This window comes from Lepidochelys olivacea (assembly GCF_965140295.1).
Source record: "Lepidochelys olivacea isolate rLepOli2 genome assembly, chromosome: 14".
Taxonomy (NCBI): Eukaryota; Metazoa; Chordata; order Testudines; family Cheloniidae; genus Lepidochelys; species Lepidochelys olivacea.
In genome coordinates this window covers 42612524-42631773 of record NC_140424.1, presented here as the reverse complement: position 1 = coordinate 42631773, position 19250 = coordinate 42612524, and the positions used below count along the sequence as shown (strand labels likewise).

At 49.5% G+C, this 19250-nt stretch overlaps 1 protein-coding gene across 1 annotated transcript; it reads right to left on the bottom strand.

Moving 5' to 3' along the window:
- Nucleotides 1-2956: 2956 nt before the first annotated feature.
- Nucleotides 2957-12738, bottom strand: LOC311531031 (uncharacterized protein; the record flags this gene model as incomplete). Its single annotated transcript, XM_084648089.1, has 5 exons — nt 2957-5037; nt 5403-5501; nt 9007-9133; nt 9812-9900; nt 12555-12738. 5 exons carry the CDS (start codon nt 12736-12738, stop codon nt 3386-3388), a joined length of 2151 nt encoding a protein of 716 aa, XP_084504215.1. The 3' UTR covers nt 2957-3385.
- Nucleotides 12739-19250: the final 6512 nt, after the last annotated feature.

The following is a 19250-nucleotide window of genomic DNA, read 5'->3' as shown; positions in this document are numbered from 1 at the left end:
CAGTACCCGGTAAGTAGCACATTTCTATGCAGAGCAATTTACTACACTACACCTGGAGCACCCGACTGGCTGAACAGAGCTCGAGGAGGGGGCGAGCTGCTGGCCCCAGCCCAAATTCACTCATCAGGCACAAGGGCAAACTTTTCTTAAAGGAGCCACATCCTTTTGTTTGTCCCTCTGCCCAGCACTAAAGGGGTCTGCAGCTGGTTTCTCCTGGCTGGAGGGGGAGCACAGGTCCTGGGGGAGACACCAGGGTGGGCTGAGGATGGCTGGCTCGGTCCTTGGTCCAGCCCAGAAGCTGCCTGCCTATCTCCCCCCAACCTCCTGCCGAGAGGCTGCCCACCCCATCTCCCCACCCCTCCTCGCCCGGAGTGGCGCGGTGCGAGGCTAGGGCCAGCTGGCAGGGAACCTGCCCTGACCCCGGTGCGCGCTGCTGCCACCCCGGAGCCGCTTTAGGTAAGTGGTGCTGGGCCGAAGCCCAAACCCCTCCTGCCCCCCAACTCCCTGCCTTAAGCCCGCTGCCGCACCCCTCCTGCACTCCAAACCCTTTCCCTGTCCACCCTCATACACCCAACACACCTCCTCTGCCTCAATCCCTTGCCCTGAGTCTGTTCCTGCATCCCTAATCCTCTCCCACACCCCACACTTCCTCCCGCACCCCAGCCCCCTGCCCCACATAGAATTTCCCCACCCAGATGTGGCCCTCAGCCCAAAAAGTTTGCCCACCCCTGCTTTGAGCCTCAGAATACTTCTATTGACTCTTGAGTCCCCGTCAGCACTCGATTTGGTTGGGGTCCTGCCAGGTGTTTTGAAGGATAAAGACCTTATTTGCAAGCTCTTTGAAGCAGGGATCTGTCTGCAAACTCCAAGCCATGTGTTAATGTGCCCCAGGGCTTGTAAAAATGGTTTTTGAGTTGGTGACACACACGCACAATGTGAATCCAGGAGAACTTGAACTTTTGCCATTTGTGTCGCTTTATTACTTATTGTTACTCTTCTATGTGTGTAAAACATTAGTCAAATTTAGAGTGGACATGGCAGAGAAATTGTATAAGCCTGAGTGAATGCCTCTTACAATCTTTTCAGATACCGGAAAGGACAGTATTAATATTTACAAGGAGAGCATGACTATTTCTAGTTGACTCACAGATCTGTTTAGCATCTTAAGACTGCGCGATATGTGCAGATAATATGTATGCAAGAGGGTTAGCTTTACAATAGTTAGCTAATGGTACAAATGACTTTTGGAAAGCTCATTAAGTGGTCCCCTGAGACTCTCAGCAATTTTCAAGTGGTCTGCGGAAAGAAAAGTTTGAGAACCCCTGCTCTACGCTAAAGGTATGAATCTCCTCTTGCACTGGGTGAGAGTCAGGAGTGACTCCATAGAAGCCAAGGGAATCTATAAACTGGGGGGAGCGCAGAATTCAGCCCTAAATACTTGGAGGAGCTTCACAGACACCCAGTGTAAAGCAAAGACACGCTAGGATGCTCCTTGGCTGGGATGGAGGGGGAAGAGGTAAATTCATTCACACTATCCTTTCCTTCCTGGCCCAGAGAGAAAAGGCCCCATACCTTGTTCCCCACCTTCATGAGCCAGCTAGCCTGCAACCCTGGTGCTAGATTGGAGCCAGTGCCCCAGTAGGGTAAAACCCCTTATCCCATTTCTGAACCCCGGAGCCAGCCAGCCAGCCCCCTTCCCTGGGGTCGGATCAGAGCCGGCACGCTCTCTATGGAAAGGCCCCATATCCATTCCCCGCCCCTCTGGGCCAGCCAGTCAAGTGTCAAGTGAAATTCCAGAGCAGGTGACATCTGATTATTCAGAATCAGGACAATAGATTCTCCCAGCACATTCTCTTCTGATCCATTCAAACATACTTCACTCAGCGCTGTCTCAAGAGTCAGTTATGTTATTTTCAACATTTTCAGTATACTAGGATCTGAATAATAGGGGGGGGGTGCGAAATGACACTTTTTGTTCCGACCCCTGCTTCTCTTCTTTTACATATCATTTGAAAAGTTCCCAACATAACTGCTCTTCAGCAAAACCCATGAGAACAACTGGCAATGATACAATCTGTATCATTGATGACTAACAATAACTTTGCAATAGGAGGAATGGTATAAATGTGATGCTCCCTGGTTCCTGATAGGAAGCGCACACTCAAATTACTCATGGGACAATAAAAAGGACAAATAGGTGCACCTCAAGAGGGCGAACTGCAAAAGTCAAAAATGGGGCACTCATCTGGATAAGCTGAGGGATAACGGTGCAGCAAACAGTTCAAACAGCATTCCAAGTTACTATGCAGGAATCAGGAGAAGTATTAAAGAAAAAAAGTACTGATAGCCCTAGAGGTTTTTATGGTGTTGATCTCCCTTGCAGATTCTCTGATGGCTAATGTGGGCTGAGTGCCAAGAGAAGGTATTCCCACACTCACTGCATTCGTAGGGCCTCTCCTTTGTGTGGATTTTCCGATGACTAGAAAGGTCTGAGCTGCTAGAGAAGGTTTTCCCACACTCACTGCATTTGTAGGGCCTTTCCCCTGTGTGGATTCTCTGATGATTAGAAAGTTCTGATCTTTGAGTCAAGCTTTTCCCACACTCACGGCATTCCTAGGGCCTGTCAAGGTTCCTTCCCCACTCTGAACTCTAGGGTACAGATGTGGGGACCTGCATGAAAACCCCCGAAGCTTATTTTTACCAGCTTAGGTTAAAACTTCCCCAAGGTACCACTTAGTTTACCTTTTGCCCTCGGACTTTACTGCTGCCACCACCAAGCATTTAACAAATATATAACAGGGAAAGAGCCCGCTTGGAAACGTCTTTCCCCCAAAAGTCCTCCCCAAACCCTACACCCCCTTCCCTGGGGAAGGCTTGATAAAAATCCTAACCAATTTGCAAAGGTGAACACAGACCCAAACCCTTGGATCTTAAGAACAATGAAAAAGCAAGCAGGTTCTTAAAAGAAGAATTTTAATTGAAGGAAAAAAGTAAAAGAATCACGTCTGTAAAATCAGGATGGTAAATACCTTACAGGGTAATCAGATTCAAAACATAGAGAATCCCTCCAGGCAAAACCTTAAGTTACAAAAAGACACAAAAACAGGAATCTACATTCCATTCAGCACAGCTTATTTTATCAGCCATTTCAACAAAACAGAATCTACAGCATATCTAGTTAGCTTACTTACTAAGTTCTAACACTCCATTCCTTTCTGTTCCTGGCAAAAGCATGACACAGACAGAGCCTTTGTTTGTGTCCCCCCCTGCAGCTTTGAAAGTATCTTGTCTCCTCATTAGACATTGTGGTCAGGTGCCAGCGAGGTTATCCTAGCTTCTTAACCCTTTACAGGTGAAAGGGTTTTTCCTCTGGCAGGGAGGCATTTTAAAGGTGTTTACCCTTCCCTTTATATTTATGACAGAGCCTCTCCCCTGTGTGGATTCTCTGATGATTAGAAAGGCCTGAGCTTTTATTGAAAGTTTTCTCACACTCACTGCATTTGTAGGGCCTCTCCCCTGTGTGGATTGTCTGATGCCTAGAAAAGGATGAGCTCCAAATGAAGGTTTTCCCACACTCACGGCATTCATAAGGCCTCTCCCCTGTGTGGATTCTCTGATGATTAGAAAGGGCTGACCTGCTAGTGAAGGTTTTCCCACACCCACTGCATTCATAGGGTCTCTCCCCTGTGTGGATTCTCTGATGGCTAGAAAGGTCTGATCTTTGAATGAAGCTTTTCCCACACTCACTGCATTTATAGGGCCTTTCCCCTGTGTGGATTCTCTGATGCTTAGAAAGGGCTAAGCTGCTAGTGAAGCTTTTCCCACACTCACTGCATTCATAGGGTCTCTCCCCTGTGTGGATTCTCTGATGCTCAAAAAGGTGTGATCTTTGAATGAAGCTTTTCCCACACTCACTACATTCATAGGGCCTCTCCCCTGTGTGGATTCTCTGATGGCAAAAAAGGTGTGATCTTTGAATGAAGCTTTTCCCACACTCACTGCATTCATAGGGTCTCTCCCCTGTGTGGATTCTCTGATGCTGAAAAAATACTGATTTTTTACTAAAGCTTTTCCCACACTCACTGCATTTGTAGGGCGTTTCCCCTGTGTGGATTCTCTGATGCTTAGAAAGGGCTAAGCTGCTAGTGAAGGTTTTCCCACACTCACTGCATTCATAGGGCCTCTCCCCTGTGTGGATACTCTGATGGTCAAAAAGGTGTGATCTTTGAATGAAGCTTTTCCCACACTCACTACATTCATAGGGCCTCTCCCCTGTGTGGATTCTCTGATGCTCAAAAAGGTGTGATCTTTGAATGAAGCTTTTCCCACACTCACTGCATTCATAGGGTCTCTCCCCTTTGTGGATTCTCTGATGCTGAAAAAGTGCTGATCTTTGAATGAAGCTTTTCCCACACTCACTGCATGCATAGGGCCTCTCCCCTTTGTGGATTCTCTGATGCTCAGAAAGGCCTGATCTTTGAGTGAAGCTTTTCCCACACTCACTGCATTCATAGGGTCTCTCCCCTGTGTGGATTCTCTGATGCTGAAAACGTGCTGATCTTTGAATGAAGCTTTTCCCACACTCACTGCATTCATAGAGCCTCTCCCCTTTGTGGATTCTCTGATGCTCAGAAAGGCCTGATCTTTGAGTGAAGCTTTTCCCACACTCACTGCATTCATAGGGCCTCTCCCCTGTGTGGATTCTCTGATGGTCAGAAAGGCTTGATCTTTGAGTGAAGCTTTTCCCACACTCACTGCATGTATTTTTCCTCCTTCTCCTGAGGATTTCCTGCTGGGTTGTGGTTTCCTTGAGGCCCTGCTGAGTTCCCCGACACGAAATAAATTTATCCATTTTCTCCAATGGCTGGTTTCCCTGTTCTCTTTCTGATCTGTGATGAATCGCAAAGGATTTTCCCTGCTCATGACTCCTGGACACATTCCTTTTCCATCTTTGCGATAATTCTCTGTGTTTATCCACTTGCTCAACATTTTCCTGCTGAGAATTCTGCTTCTCTTTCTCACAAAGCATTGCATCACCTGCTGTGATAAGAGATAGAAACCTCAAACAGGGATGGAAAGGGGAAGACCAAACGAAAACAAGTGGTGGAGAGGGGTCAAATAAAAATCAGGTACTCAACTCCCCCAAACTCTTCCACCAAATAGGAGAGAGGAGGGGGATCAATTCAGCCTTCACATCCCATCCAAATTCACAGGGGGAAGGGAGGAAACTTCTGCCTTGTGTCTGCTAGGATATATAGGACGCCATGAGCTATATTTACCCTGAGGATACGTCCCCTGCTAGAGACAATAATGAACTGAGAGACCTCCCAAGACTTTGTAGGGCATCCCAGAGGTTTCTTTCAGGCCCTTATAGATTCTGAGTTGGTTGAATGTTTCCTCACCTGTGCAGGGAGCTCTCAGGATCTCTCTTTCCTCTGGGACCCATGGTTCTTCCCCTTGTTCCAGCTGGGAGATCACATCAGGTTTGGAAACTGGAAACCCTGCTCAGATGAAAAAAACAAATGTCTTCAGTTGATGTCACAAGACTTTGTCATAAAAAAAACAAACATTCTATTAAAAAACATTCTATTAACTTCAGTGCTTAGTGTGAGCTGGTGTGCCTGGGGCAGTCCCTCACTGAAAAGGCCAAGGTCAGGGCAGGCTGAAAAAGGGATAGCATATGATTCCCAAACTGGTGGTGAACACTGAAGTTAAACTCACCGACCAGTCACAAACTGCTTCTCCTCACCCACACTGGTTACCGAGAAGCTGAAAAAAGAAATCACACAGCCCCCTTTATTGCATTCCAGTTCTCTGAGTCCCACTCAGCACGGAGGTCCACTGCAGTCAGAGGTTATTTAAAAACTCTGCTCACAAACAAAATGTTCTTCTGATCCCAAAGGGTTAGCACCAGTACCAGGTCACGATACGTTTGGATCTTACCCAAAATACCATGCTGCCAGCCAATCCTTTAGCATCTAAACTAAACGTTTAAACAAAAGAAAGACAGAAAGAAGTGAAATGGGAAAGTAGTCAGGTTCATTCTGAAATCTGTATATCAGGTTCTCAGCAGTACTGGTGAGTTAGTGGCTTGAAAGTCCATCTGGAACACAGCCACAGCTTGGATGGGTCATTCAGTCCTTTGTTCAAGGCTTCAGTTTGTAGAGAAGTTGCTCCAGAGGTAGGAAGAGGGATTGAAGACAAAAGGGAGATGATGCAGCTACCCTGTTTATATGCCTTTTGCCATGTGGCTTGTACTTCCTGTGCCCCAAACACAAGTTTCAAAGCACATGGCATGGAAAAGCCTTGGAGTTCTCAGTACACAGGCGCACCCCTGCATGTCTTGCTGACTGAATAGGTGTATCCCCTTGGTCCTTTCCATGGGCTCATTGTACAGCTGATGACCCTGGATGGGCCATCGAACAGGCTAGGCAGTGCTGACGCCAATATGTCTGGAGGTGTCACCCAGAAACACTACACAAGTCTGGAAATACAAATATACCCTACATCTCTATATCTCACAATACAAAGGTGATACAAAGAGAAACAAAATGATCATACCTGGAAAATCATATTTTCACTGACAGCTTACATGGCACATCTAGCAGGATTCATTGCAATTTTATCATATTGGTATTAATTATATAGTAATAATAATAATAATAAAAGAGTCTCACAATTCCACATAGTGTCACACTGAGTAAACCAGTGAATTCCCAGGACCAGCTCCCCAGGTCCTTTAAGATGCCAAATACCCACATATCGGCTGGGAAGAAACACAGACAGACATTGTGTCAGTCTGTACCCCTATGTTCACTCTTCCGGAAAATTATGATCAATTTGGTACATAGTATGGCTTGTGAGATATCATTTGAAATCACATAATCTACTGAATATTATCCTCCTGTTAAAATGTGGAGCAACACTGTAAGTAAAGTTATGAGATTTTACTGTATGATATTACTGAAAAGTTGTAATTTTGGGGAACACCCACAGACCAGTTCCCTCAGAGGCCGCAAGGCAAACAGCTGGTCAAATAGCCATTCTGCGGCAGTGGGAAGGTGTGAAGAAGACATTTACATTCCTTGAAAGGGACCACTCGAAGCTCATATCTACAACAGAGAGCCTGTCACCATCACTCAGCTGAGAACTGAAGTTGTTTCTAGTACAAAGGACTGAACTATAAAAAGAGGTGAGCAAAATACTTGAGACTCTCTCTCTCTCTCCCCCCTTTCCCTCTGTTCATGACAACTCCTGAAGAAGTGAAGTTGGGCGGCAGGGGCAGGTTAGGGGAGTCCTGGCTGAAAGGACAGCCACCAGCCTGTCTCAACATATGGTGAGAGAAACATTTGCTTTGAATCCGTTTTAGCTTTTTAAGTTAGATGTTAGTTTGTGTTTTATCTTGCATTTCTTTTGTAAACAATTCTGACTTTTAGGCCTCATTGCCTGTAGTCACTTAAAATCTTTTTTTTTTCGGTAGTTAAGAAGTTGGTTTTATTGTTTTATCTAACCAGTGTGTTTGTATTAAAGTGTGTTGGAAACTCCATTTGGAATAACGAGGCTGGTGCATGTCATTTTCCACTGACAAAATGACAGACTTCGTATCAGTTTGCATTGTTCAGCAGTGTGCTGGACAATGCAAGATACACATTTCTGGGGGAAAGGTAAGGGATATTACTGAATGCAGGAGCTCAGCAGTACTAGATGTCAGGATAGCACGTATTGCAGCCCATTGGAAAACACAATCCCAATAATACATAGAAAATGATAGGGTCTAAATTAGCTGTTTCCACTCAAGAGCGGGATCTTGGAGTCCCTGTGGAGAGTTCTCTGAAAACGTTCCCTCTAGGTAAGGAGGCAGTCAAAAAGCAAACAGAATGTTGGGAATCATTAAGAAAGGGATCGATAAGAAGACAGAAAATATTATATTGCTTCTCTATAAATCCATGGTACGCCCACATCTTGAATACAGCATGCAAATGTGGTTGCCACATCTCAAAAAAGATAGACTGGAATTGGAAGAGGTTCAGAAAAGGGAAAAAATATGATTAGGGGTATGGAAGAGCTTTCGTATGAGGAGAGATGAAAAAGACTAGGCCTTTTCAGTTTAGAAAAGAGACGAAAGGGGGATATGAGAGAGGTCTATAAAATCATGGCCACTCTTGAAAGACAGGACACTGGGTTACATGGACCTTTGGTTTGACCCAGCGTGGATGCTCTTATGTACTAGGGAATCTAGTGAGCCCAGTGTAACGGGAGGGAGTAGGAAAATCCCTGGGTGTGGAGAACACTGGGAAATTAGAAGCTATAATTCAGGAGCAACAGATGCTAATTAGTGTAGAAAAGCAGAATGTGAAAAATAAAAATCGGGGTCATGTGACAATGAGGTAATCAAAAATCCAAGGAGCCTGCAGAGAAGAGAGGTGGTGGCTATCACACGTGCGGATGGAGAAGCAAGACTCTCCATGTCTCAGGAAGTTTCACTACCAACATAAGCCATTTTCACACGCTGCATTGCAATCCAGACCAGTGAGGACTTGTGTCATCTGTAATCCTGGGTGAGATTCAATGTTCTGCTGTTGGAGCTCCCCTGTCTGGATACCCCCAGCCAGCATTCAAGGACGCATTGGGTGTCTGTGTGATAAGTAGCCCTGGACCAGCAGCTCTGACTCCAGCAGCCTGCTTGTTACACCCCAAGCACATTCTGGTCCGGGTGGAGTAGGCTCAGGGTTTCCGAGAAGGCCGGGGGTAGGAAGCTTCTGTTGGTTATGCTGGACCTAAGCCCCAGTTTTACTTGAGCAAAAAGAGATATCTGAAACTGTGCGATACTGCTCCTGTGCTCTGTTCCCAAAGTGTTCTTCAGCAGGGGAAGGTCTCTGGTCGTGTGTGTTACTGGCATATTGGGGTGATGCTGAAACAGGACAGAGCAGAGTTGCCATTGGGGGGTGGCGTGAACCGTATCTCTTCATTTCCCCTTCCAAGAACTGAGGGGACGGGAATCCTTACCCAGCGAGGTCACATTCTTATAGTTCTCCTGCATGACATCTCTGTAGAGAGCTCTCTGAGCAGGGTGCAGCAGAACCCACTCTTCCCTGGTGAAATACACAGCCACCTCCGCGAAGGTCATCAGCCCCTGAGAGAGCAAAAGTCCAACACTCAGTAGCTGCTGCCCCACTATTTGTGTGGGAGAGGAGCGAATCAAATGGAAGCTCTGGGTGGATCACGGTCAGAGTCCTACCCCCACCTCGCTCAGAGCATCCTGGAACCACCAGGGTGAGGAGACGAAGACAGAGCCCCACCTCTCTCCCACCAGATCCATCACACACCTACTAGCCACAGACTGATACAGGAGATGGAGCCCCCAGCAGGCTCCAGGGAGAGCTCCCTGGTAGGAAGTCCAACACGCTCCTCAGTGCGAGGAGCTGGATATGAAGGGAGGGGAATCTCCCCTAAGCCTGACTGGTGGGTGCCCCCTTCATATCTCACGGCACAAGCGGGTTAGTCGGGTCAGGCTCCCGCACTATGAGTCTGGTTAGTTTTCCTAGCCCCATGTAAGTGGGTTATTTTCTGATCAACAAATTAGAGCATTTCCACCTCCCAACTCATGGGTCTGTTCCCAGAATCTAGGCCACTTATTCAATAACTCCTAGCACGTTTGCCACCCCCCGTCCTCCTCCCTTTCTCCACCTTGTGGATTTCTTGCCCCGGACCAACCTCCAAACCAGACTGCGCAAACCTTCCCATCTCTGGTGTATTTGCTGTCCCACTCCCTCCAGAAGGAACCCACCCAAAACTCCCCAATAATCCCTACCTGAGCTGAGTCCACTGCAGTCATTACTCTTCCCTGTCCGATGGGAGGATGGGAGGAGCTGAGGTGGAGGATGGACATCGTTCTGCAGCCTGGGAGGGTGAGAAGCGTAATTGTGGGGGTTTCGAACAGGCTTTAGTTAATTTCACATCAGAATTCCCCCAGGGCCCTTTCCCTGCAGACAGATATCCTAGATTCTGCCGTGCTGGAAAAATGCTTGATCTCTTTATTACAGTGTAGACCTGGCCCCTCCTGCCAGGCTAAGCCCACAGAGACATTTTTAACCTCCCTTCTCCCTCCCCCCACCCCGTAACAAAGTCTCTCAACACATTGCTAAAAAAGAGCAAAACCAAAGGAGTCACTCTGGGGGATTCCCTCGGACATGGACCTCACGGCAGCCACAACCGAGCAGGGGGAATATGGAGTCAGGAACTGGCTTTTCCTCTGTCTGATCCTTTTCTTGTTCACTGGAAAGTGATTCTGCCCAGGGATGCTGCAACACATGTGTCTGGGTGGAGTAGAGCTGGAAATCTCTCTTCCCACTCATTTCTACCACTGCCGCTTTCAGTCTCTCCTTCAAATGTCCTCTCTCCCTGCCTCTCTGGCTAGGAAAGTCCCATTCCTGGATTCTTCGCAATCCCATGGCTGCATTTTCTCCTGGCAATTGCTAATGGGAGGAGAAATGAGGAGGGGCTGTTTGTGCAGAGTCACTTTCTTGCCAGTCCCCAGCACTTTCTCTGAGATCCTTCAGTTACCTGAAGTTTGTGGCTCAGAATTTGTATTAACAGAGCCCAGGTCTGCCCCAAGGGGCTGGTACCAGCTGGAGAAAGTCAGCACCTGGGCCGGGCAGAGAAGAAGCTTTAATTAAGGTAACTTCCCAGCACAGAAGCCCCGCTAGGGTAGGAGCAGCTGCTAAACCTGGTCTCCCGGATCACAATGGAGGCTGCAGTGTCTGACCCAGGAAGCTGAACCCCAATATCCTTAGGAGAGAGGGACAGAGCCTTTGAGCAGCCTTCCCTCCTTTAGCTCTCTGGGGAGAGCAACTAATGAGAGCACCTCCTCACAGGGAGAATTGCTAATCTCATTTGCCCCACTGTTCATCTGGAGTGACTCTGGATTAACAATGGTCTCAATGAAACCAGATTTCAGAAAGGATGAGTCCAGAGTGCTGTGGAAGAGGTCACTGTGTAGCAGTGCTAACCCCCTTCCCACCTCCCTCACCCCCCAGATCTAGGAGAAGGATTCGGGACACAAATTTAGTAGCAGTCCCCAGAGCCTCTGCCAAGCCCTTTGCCTGGGACCCCCCTCCTCCCATTTTGCAAATTAGAGAGAGGAAAGTGGAAAATCAGAGGGATTTTATATCAGTTGTTGATAGGAGGTAAAATCTGAGCGTATTTCACATCAATATTTGAAAAATGAATAGAGAGGAAATGGGCAAGAGTTTCAAACATTTTATTTCCATGTTGAAGAATCTGAGAAAAGGTGTAAATCTGAGATTTTCTTCGTATTTTATAATTAAGGGAGACAGGGAAAATCTCAGGGCATATTCAATTAGAAATGGACAACTAAATAAAAAGTGGGGCAAATGTTTAGGGTATTTCATAACAATCTTTGAGATCTGCAAAGAATACATGTCACAAAGTAAATAATTGATAACATGAAAAAAAAAACACCAAGATCACAGGGAATTTTATATTGCTATGAAATAACTAGTTGGAAAAAGGGGACTGTTTGACTGGATTTTATATACTGTGCAATACATAAACAGAAAATGATGCTTCCCCGTCTGCCTCCATTCACAGGGGCAGCAGGGAGACCTTTGAGGAGGCGATTTAAGAGGGCAAAGGAGGAGGAGGAGCTGGAAGGCTTCCTGGGTGAGGGTCAATGGACAGCTGGGGGCAACTGTGTTGGCAGTTTGGGGCCAGCAAGTGGGATTGGGAAACCGGGGTCTGGGCAGTCTCCACGGGGGGCACTTGCTCCTCGCTTCCCCCACCCTGGCGGAGAAGAGGCCTCTCATCCCATCCCCACTCCAGGGGCAGCCATGTTTTGGGCACGACTCAGGGAACAATTTCTCACCTAAACAAGGACAAAGCGCTGCAGGTAAAATGGGTGAGAAAATCCCCCACACCAGAGATGTTAAATTGACATTTGAGAAAAGGGGAAGAACTGGAGAGAATTTGTATCAGGGTGTGAGCGGCACCAGCGGGGAAAGGATCCAATTCACTCACCTCCCGCCCCCCCTTCTCCCCCGGGGGTTTCCTGACGCTGCACAGGGACCGTTCAAGGCCCCCCCCGGACCCCCCCCAGGAGCCCCCCCGGTCCCGGCGGCGCGGGGCAGGGCCTGGCTGCGGCTCCCCTGGGGCTGGGCAGCCCCGAGGCGTCTCCCAGGTGCGGCAGGACGCGGCCCCGCGGAGGAACGAGCTCCTGGCCGCAGCCTGGGGCCGGGCCGCCGCCGGGGGGGGCCGCTCGCTGCCCCCGTCCCCTCCCGGGCCTGCCCGGGCCCTGTTGCCGGCAGAGAGCGGCCCCCCAGCCCGGCCCCGCGGGGTCGGGGTCTCCCAGCCTCGCCCCTTAACCCGCTGCCCCGTCCAGACCCCGCCGGGGGGCGCTGGGCTCCCGCTGGGACAGCAGCTCCGAGCCCCCCCGGGCGCGGCCCCCCCCGGGAGCAGGTCCCGGCGCCGCCCGAGGCCGGGTCCCCGCGGACACTGGGGCAGCGTCACCGCCCCGCCCCCGGGGCTCGCTCCGGTACCTGGAGGCGGCAGCTCGGCAGCGGGGCGGGCAGGGCCCGGGGCGGCCCCAGCGGGAGCAGGGCGCGGGCCGGGCGCGGGGGGGTTAATGAAGGTCGCCCCGGCACAGACCCTGCCGCTCAGCCCGCTCCCGCAGCAGCCGGTGAGCTCTGCCTCTGCGCACGCGCGACTTCCGCCCACCTGCATCTGCGCATGCCCAGAGCTCGAGCGACACAAAACGCTTCTCCGCCTTAGAATAGGCGCCAACGGCTCCGCGCGAGCTCGGCTCGGTCTCTCCGATATGGCGTCATTTCCGCTAGTGAGAGAGTCAGGAACTACATCTCCCAGCGTGCCCCGGGGGCGCTTCCGCCTTCTTCAGCTTCGGTTTGGGCAGGTGCCGGGACCAGCCTGATTCCCTCCGGCCCCTCCCCCACCCGGCGCCTCTCACACCCGCCCCCCGCGGCCCGTTGCTGGGGCTCCCGGGGGCGCCGCAGGCCGAGGGGCGGCTTCTGCCCCGCGTCGGGACGAGCCCCGGGGGCAGGTGTCGAGCCGGGCGGGCTCTGTGAGATCGCGCCCCGGGGCGGCCGCTGCCGGCGGGGAGCCCGGTCTCGGCCCGCGGCGCCTGCGGCAGGAGGGACCCTGGCCAGGAGGAGGTGCTCTGTGCCCTGGCGAGCTCCTTCCCTGGAGCCGCTGCGCCGGTGAGTCTCCCCCTCGCTCCAGGGCCTCTGGCTTGGGGGAGATTTTCTGGCCAGAAGCAGCAGGAGAGCAATGTATGTGTAATATAACTATGTGAAAACCCCCCACCTTTCCCTCTTGCCCCCCAGGCCACGAGGGTAAAAGAACTAACACGCTGGATACCGGTAATATTCTAAACTTTTACTTTTCTTTATGGGTCAGTCGGGCACATCTGTGCAAACTCATGAAGAAAAAAGAAAAGGAGGACTTGTGGCCCCTTAGAGACTAACCAATTTATTTGAGCATGAGCTTTCACTGAGCTACAGCTCACTTCATCGGATGCATGCCGTGGAAACTGCAGCAGACTTTATATATACAGAGAGAATATGAACCAATACCTCCTCCCACCCCACTGTCCTGCTGGTAATAGCTTATCTAAAGTGATCATCAAGTTGGGCCATTTCCAGCACAAATCCAGGTTTTCTCACCCTCCACCCCCCCACACAAATTCACTCTCCTGCTGGTGATAGCCCATCCAAAGTGACAACTCTTTACACAATGTGCATGACAATCAAGTTGGGCTATTTCCTGCACAAATCCAGGTTTTCTCACATCCCTCCCACCCCCATACACACACAAACTCACTCTCCTGCTGATAATAGCTCATCCAAACTGACCACTCTTCAAGTTTAAATCCAAGTTAAACCAGAACATCTGGGGGGGGTAGGAAAAAACAAGAGGAAACAGGCTACCCTGCATAATGACTTAGCCACTCCAAGTCTCTATTTAAGCCTAAATTAATAGTATCCAATTTGCAAATGAATTCCAATTCAGCAGTTTCTCGCTGGAGTCTGGATTTGAAGTTTTTTTGTTTTAAGATAGCGACCTTCATGTCTGTTATTGCGTGACCAGAGAGATTGAAGTGTTCTCCGACTGGTTTATGAATGTTATAATTCTTGACATCTGATTTGTGTCCATTTATTCTTTTACGTAGAGACTGTCCAGTTTGACCAATGTACATGGCAGAGGGGCATTGCTGGCACATGATGGCATATATCACATTGGTGGATGTGCAGGTGAACGAGCCTCTGATAGTGTGGCTGATGTTATTAGGCCCTGTGATGGTGTCCTCTGAATAGATATGTGGGCACAATTGGCAACGGGCTTTGTTGCAAGGATAAGTTCCTGGGTTAGTGGTTCTGTTGTGTGGTATGTGGTTGTTGGTGAGTATTTGCTTCAGGTTGCGGGGCTGTCTGTAGGCAAGGACTGGCCTGTCTCCCAAGATTTGTGAGAGTGTTGGGTCATCCTTTAGGATAGGTTGTAGATCCTTAATAATGCGTTGGAGGGGTTTTAGTTGGGGGCTGAAGGTGACGGCTAGTGGCATTCTGTTATTTTCTTTGTTAGGCCTGTCCTGTAGTAGGTAACTTCTGGGAACTCTTCTGGCTCTTCATTGTGTAAAGAGTTGTCACTTTGGATGGGCTATCACCAGCAGGAGAGTGAATTTGTGTGGGGGGGTGGAGGGTGAGAAAACCTGGATTTGTGCTGGAAATGGCCCACCTGATGATCACTTTAGATAAGCTATTACCAGCAGGACAGTGGGGTGGGAGGAGGTATTGGTTCATATTCTCTCTGTATATATAAAGTCTGCTGCAGTTTCCACGATATGCATCTGATGAAGTGAGCTGTAGCTCACGAAAGCTTATGCTCTAATAAATTGGTTAGTCTCTAAGGTGTCACAAGTACTCCTTTTCTTTTTGCGAATACAGACTAACACGGCTGTTACTCTGAAACCTGTCATGAAGAAAAATAACCCAATTCGCCAACTGCCTGAAATCACCCAGGCCCAGGTTCAGACAGGCAGTTTGGCTAGTTTACATCAGGGATCTGAAATAGAAAGAGTATCTGCACAAGCAGAACAAATTATAGCACACCACTGGATCGAACTCCGAGTTGTGAAGAATATGTACGAAGGCTACAACAACCAACAGGAATGCACTTTTATCTAGAAAACCATGATTACATCGAGTCTTCATGACTAGTGATTTAAATGAATTTGATTGAAATCAAATCCACCATGCTTTATGGCCAGTATCGCAGCCTTATTTACACGTTTATTACCCACAAAATCTGAATTGACACTTTCTCTGCATGACAAGATGCTTAGTCGCCATTCTCAAAATACACGAGACAAACCCTTGATACCGAACACATTTTTTGGAGTAGAAAGAACCAAGCCAACATTCCTATATTTCCTATATTTTCAGGACTTGTGTTGTTTTCCTTAGTTTTATTAGCAGTGAGAAAAAGGCCTATGTCTGCATAATGGGGATACAAGATATATTAGACACACCTGGATTATTCTTCATTGGTTGATAATGTCAGATCCTTCTCATTCTCAGTATGCTGAGCTGAGCTGAGGTGTCTGTCTTCCCATCATCCAGATTGCTGGGTCAATCATTTCTCACTGTTCAGTCTTTGTACCTGAGGTGTTTCCGGTTCTTCTTGTAGGCTCTCATTGTCCACCTTTTCTTTCTTCCCCCCACTTTCTGTAAGGCTCTTTTGCTGTGACCTGGATCAAACAGCACCCACTGTATAGAGGTATCTGATCTTGGTCAAGTAGTCCCCATTGTTCAGAGGCACAGTTCCTGGGATAATCTTTATGTGTTTGTGCATTCCTTCAATAAGCTGCTAACGTTGTCTGGCCTTATCCAACAGAGCACATTTTAAATACAGAGACATGCTCAATATTTCTAGCCTCAGATACAAACATTACATGCATACAGGTTGGCTAAACACAGTCAATAGGTCTTAAGTTTTGCGATAATACCCCACATCAATCTTGCATAAGGTATATATTAGCTCTGTTATATCCATATCATAAGCTTATTTTCATAAAGAATGTAGAGTATAATGTCATACCCCACATGTATGATGGCTGATCTGCAAATACTAAAGGAGCACACACCTTTGGGTGAAAACACTCATGACGATAGTGCAGAGCCATGCAAGTTCCATGATTCTGTGTGAGATGGCAGACAGTGAGGAGGGCCAGGCAGGTTAGTGGGTTTAGAAAAAAAGGTGTAAACATTATGTATACGTTTATGTATGGGATACATATAAAATTAGTGGATGGTTAACAATGCATTATAAGAAGTTTGAACCCATGGCCACAACCACCCCTGTCTGACCTGTTTGGTACCCAGCATACGCTGCCAAACCAAAGCTTCCCAAAATACAATGGGTGGACAGTGGGATATCTATTCATGGTGCACCTCACTCTGAAGCTACACAAGTGCTTCTGGTGAGTACCCTGACTGCTGAGGCAGGGAGTCCAGGAGGCCGGCACACAAGTGACATAGTAACCGTAGTGACTCTATGGTGACAACTTGAGTTAACCCACACTGAAACTGTAGATATGGCCTTAGGTGTATGAAATGTTTGGCAGTATGAGGGTAGACTAAGATTCATTCAGGTGTTCAGGCTCAAGGCATTGGAATTGCCTTACTGCACCCTACAGGCTCAGGAACAAAGAGGCACAAAAAAAGATCATTTATTCCTTAAAATTTCTTGACGCGAGGGTGACTAACTCATGATTTTAGAATTCTTGTGGTTGTAAAGGTATGTTGGGGTTGTAGATGTGTGTTCATTATATTTTGAAAGGAAAAGCTATGAATGGGTTGAACAGAGTTCGATCAGTCCCTCAGGATAAGTCGATTGGCTATTAGCCAAGATAATCAGGGATGCAGGCCCATTCTCTGCATGTCCCTAAACTGTCCTTTGACTGCCAGATGCTGGGAGTGGACAATGGGATGGTTCAATGAGTGCTTGACTGATCTGAGCATTCCCTTAGAAGCACCTGGCATTGGCCACTGTCACAAGGCAGGATACTAGATTAGGTGGACTATTGGTCTGACCACCAATATTTACAGCACTGATGGATTGACTCAAAACAAAGTTTTCACACTAGGCCAGAAATTCAGTCAGAGTGGAAGTCAGATGATTGAACAGAATAAACATCTGCTCTAAAAATGAGAAGAAAAAATTAGAATGAAAAATTCAGGGAATCCCAGCAGCAGATAAGACAACTTGGGACACTGCTATGAGACTCGATGCATTCAGACACAGTGATAAGGGATTCTTTGTGTCTTATGGGATATCTGTACCATGTTTCCCTGAATTCAGTCTCAGGGATTATCTACACTGGGAAGTTAAAGAGCTCTAAGTTGCTGGCTCAGGGGCGTGAAAAATCACCCCCTCCCCCTTGCCGAGAGCAGCATGTTTGAGTGCTTTAAAGCGCGAGTGTGGACAGGCTCGGCTCCCAGTGCTCGGACCTAATCCCCTCGTCGAGGTGGATTACCAGGAGCACTGGCACCTGCGACAGCCCTTTGAAATTTGCAGTGTAGACAGAGCCTGAGTAGGTTAGATCAGACAAAGAGGAGATGTATTGACTAGGCATGGGGGGATGCCTGTGCCTTTGAGAACCCAGTCCGGGGAAGCCGATGCTGAGAGGTTCTGCCTGGGAGAGGGGAAATAAAAAAGCCTCTCGCCCCCCCGAAGAAACTATTTTGCAAGCCCTGGTGTCTCAGTCCCACTGGGGTAACTGCTGCCCCCTGTGCCCCTGCCTGGGCCGGGTTTTGCCCTCTGACACCCTCTGCCAGCGCCTCGCTCCTGGGCTTAACTCTGGCTCCTTCCCCCCATCCCTGATTTTCCCTTTAGCCCCTCTCCTAATGCTGCCTCCAGCTGCTTGACCCCCCTGACCAGTCAATTTCCGCCCCCTGCTCAGACCCTGGCCACCCCCCTGTTCCGATTCACCCCCTTGGCAACTTTTTAACCCCTGTCAAAAGCCGTCCGCAGAATCTTACGGCTAAGAAGGGCAGGGTGAAGGGCAGCGGCTTCAGCAGATATACGGCTCGGTACCTGGTAAGTAGCACATTTCTATGCAGAGCAATTTACTACACTACACCTGGCGCACCCGACTGGCTGGACAGAGCCCGGGAAGGGGGCGAGCTGCTGGCCCCAGCCTAAGTTCACTCATCAGACACAAGGGCAAACTTTTCTTAAAGGAGCCACGTCCTTTTGTTTGTCCCTCTGCCCAGCACTAAAGGGGTCTGCAGCTGGTTTCTCCTGGCTGGAGGGGGAGCACAGGTCCTGGGGGAGACACCAGGGTGGGCTGAGGATGGCTGGCTCGGTCCTTGAGAAACCCCCTGGCCCATACTCCCCCCAGCAGCCCCCTGGGGCCAGCCCAGAAACTGCATGCCCATCTCCCCCAGTTCCCTGCCGAAAGGCAGCCCACCCCATCTGCCCCACCCCTCCGCAGCCAGCCCAGAAGCTGATTTGACCAGGCTGCGTGTCCCCCCTGGCCCAGCTTCCTCTCCCCTGAAAATTAAAAGGCCTCACACCTGCCTGCAGTGTGAGGTGGGAGCCTGCTGGGAGCTTCAGCAGCTGCAGGGGAATAGCTGATAGGCGGGGCGGGGGGGGGGGGAGGGAGCTCCATGGGTTGCTCTTGCCTCCAGGCACCGCCCCCCACAGCTCCCATTGGTCGGGAACGGGGAACCGTGGCCAATGGGAGCTTCAGGTGAGGTATCTGGGGTCATGGCAAGGGCAGCATGTGGAGGCCTGCACCCTCCCCTCCAACCCCCCAGAAGGGGCCACTCAGCGACGCGGTTCCGGCCGCTTCCCAAACCCCTCCTGCACCCTGCACCCTAACCCCCTGCCATGAGCCCCCTGCTGCACCCCTCCTGCACCCCAACTCCCTACCCTGAGTTGCCTCCCGCAGTCCGCACACCTCCTGCATCCCTGCCCTGAACCTCCTCCTGCATTCCGCAACCTGCAATTCTGCAGCTCCCTCCTGCACCTCAGTCCCCTGCTATGAGCCCCCTTCTGTACCCACATCCCTCCTGCACCCCAACCCCCTTCCCTGAGCACCCTCATACACCCCACACACCTCCTCTGCCCCAGTCCCTTGCCCCGAGTCTGTTCCTGCATCCCTAATCCTCTCCCACACCCCACACTTCCTCCCGCACCCCAACCCCCTGCCCCAGCCA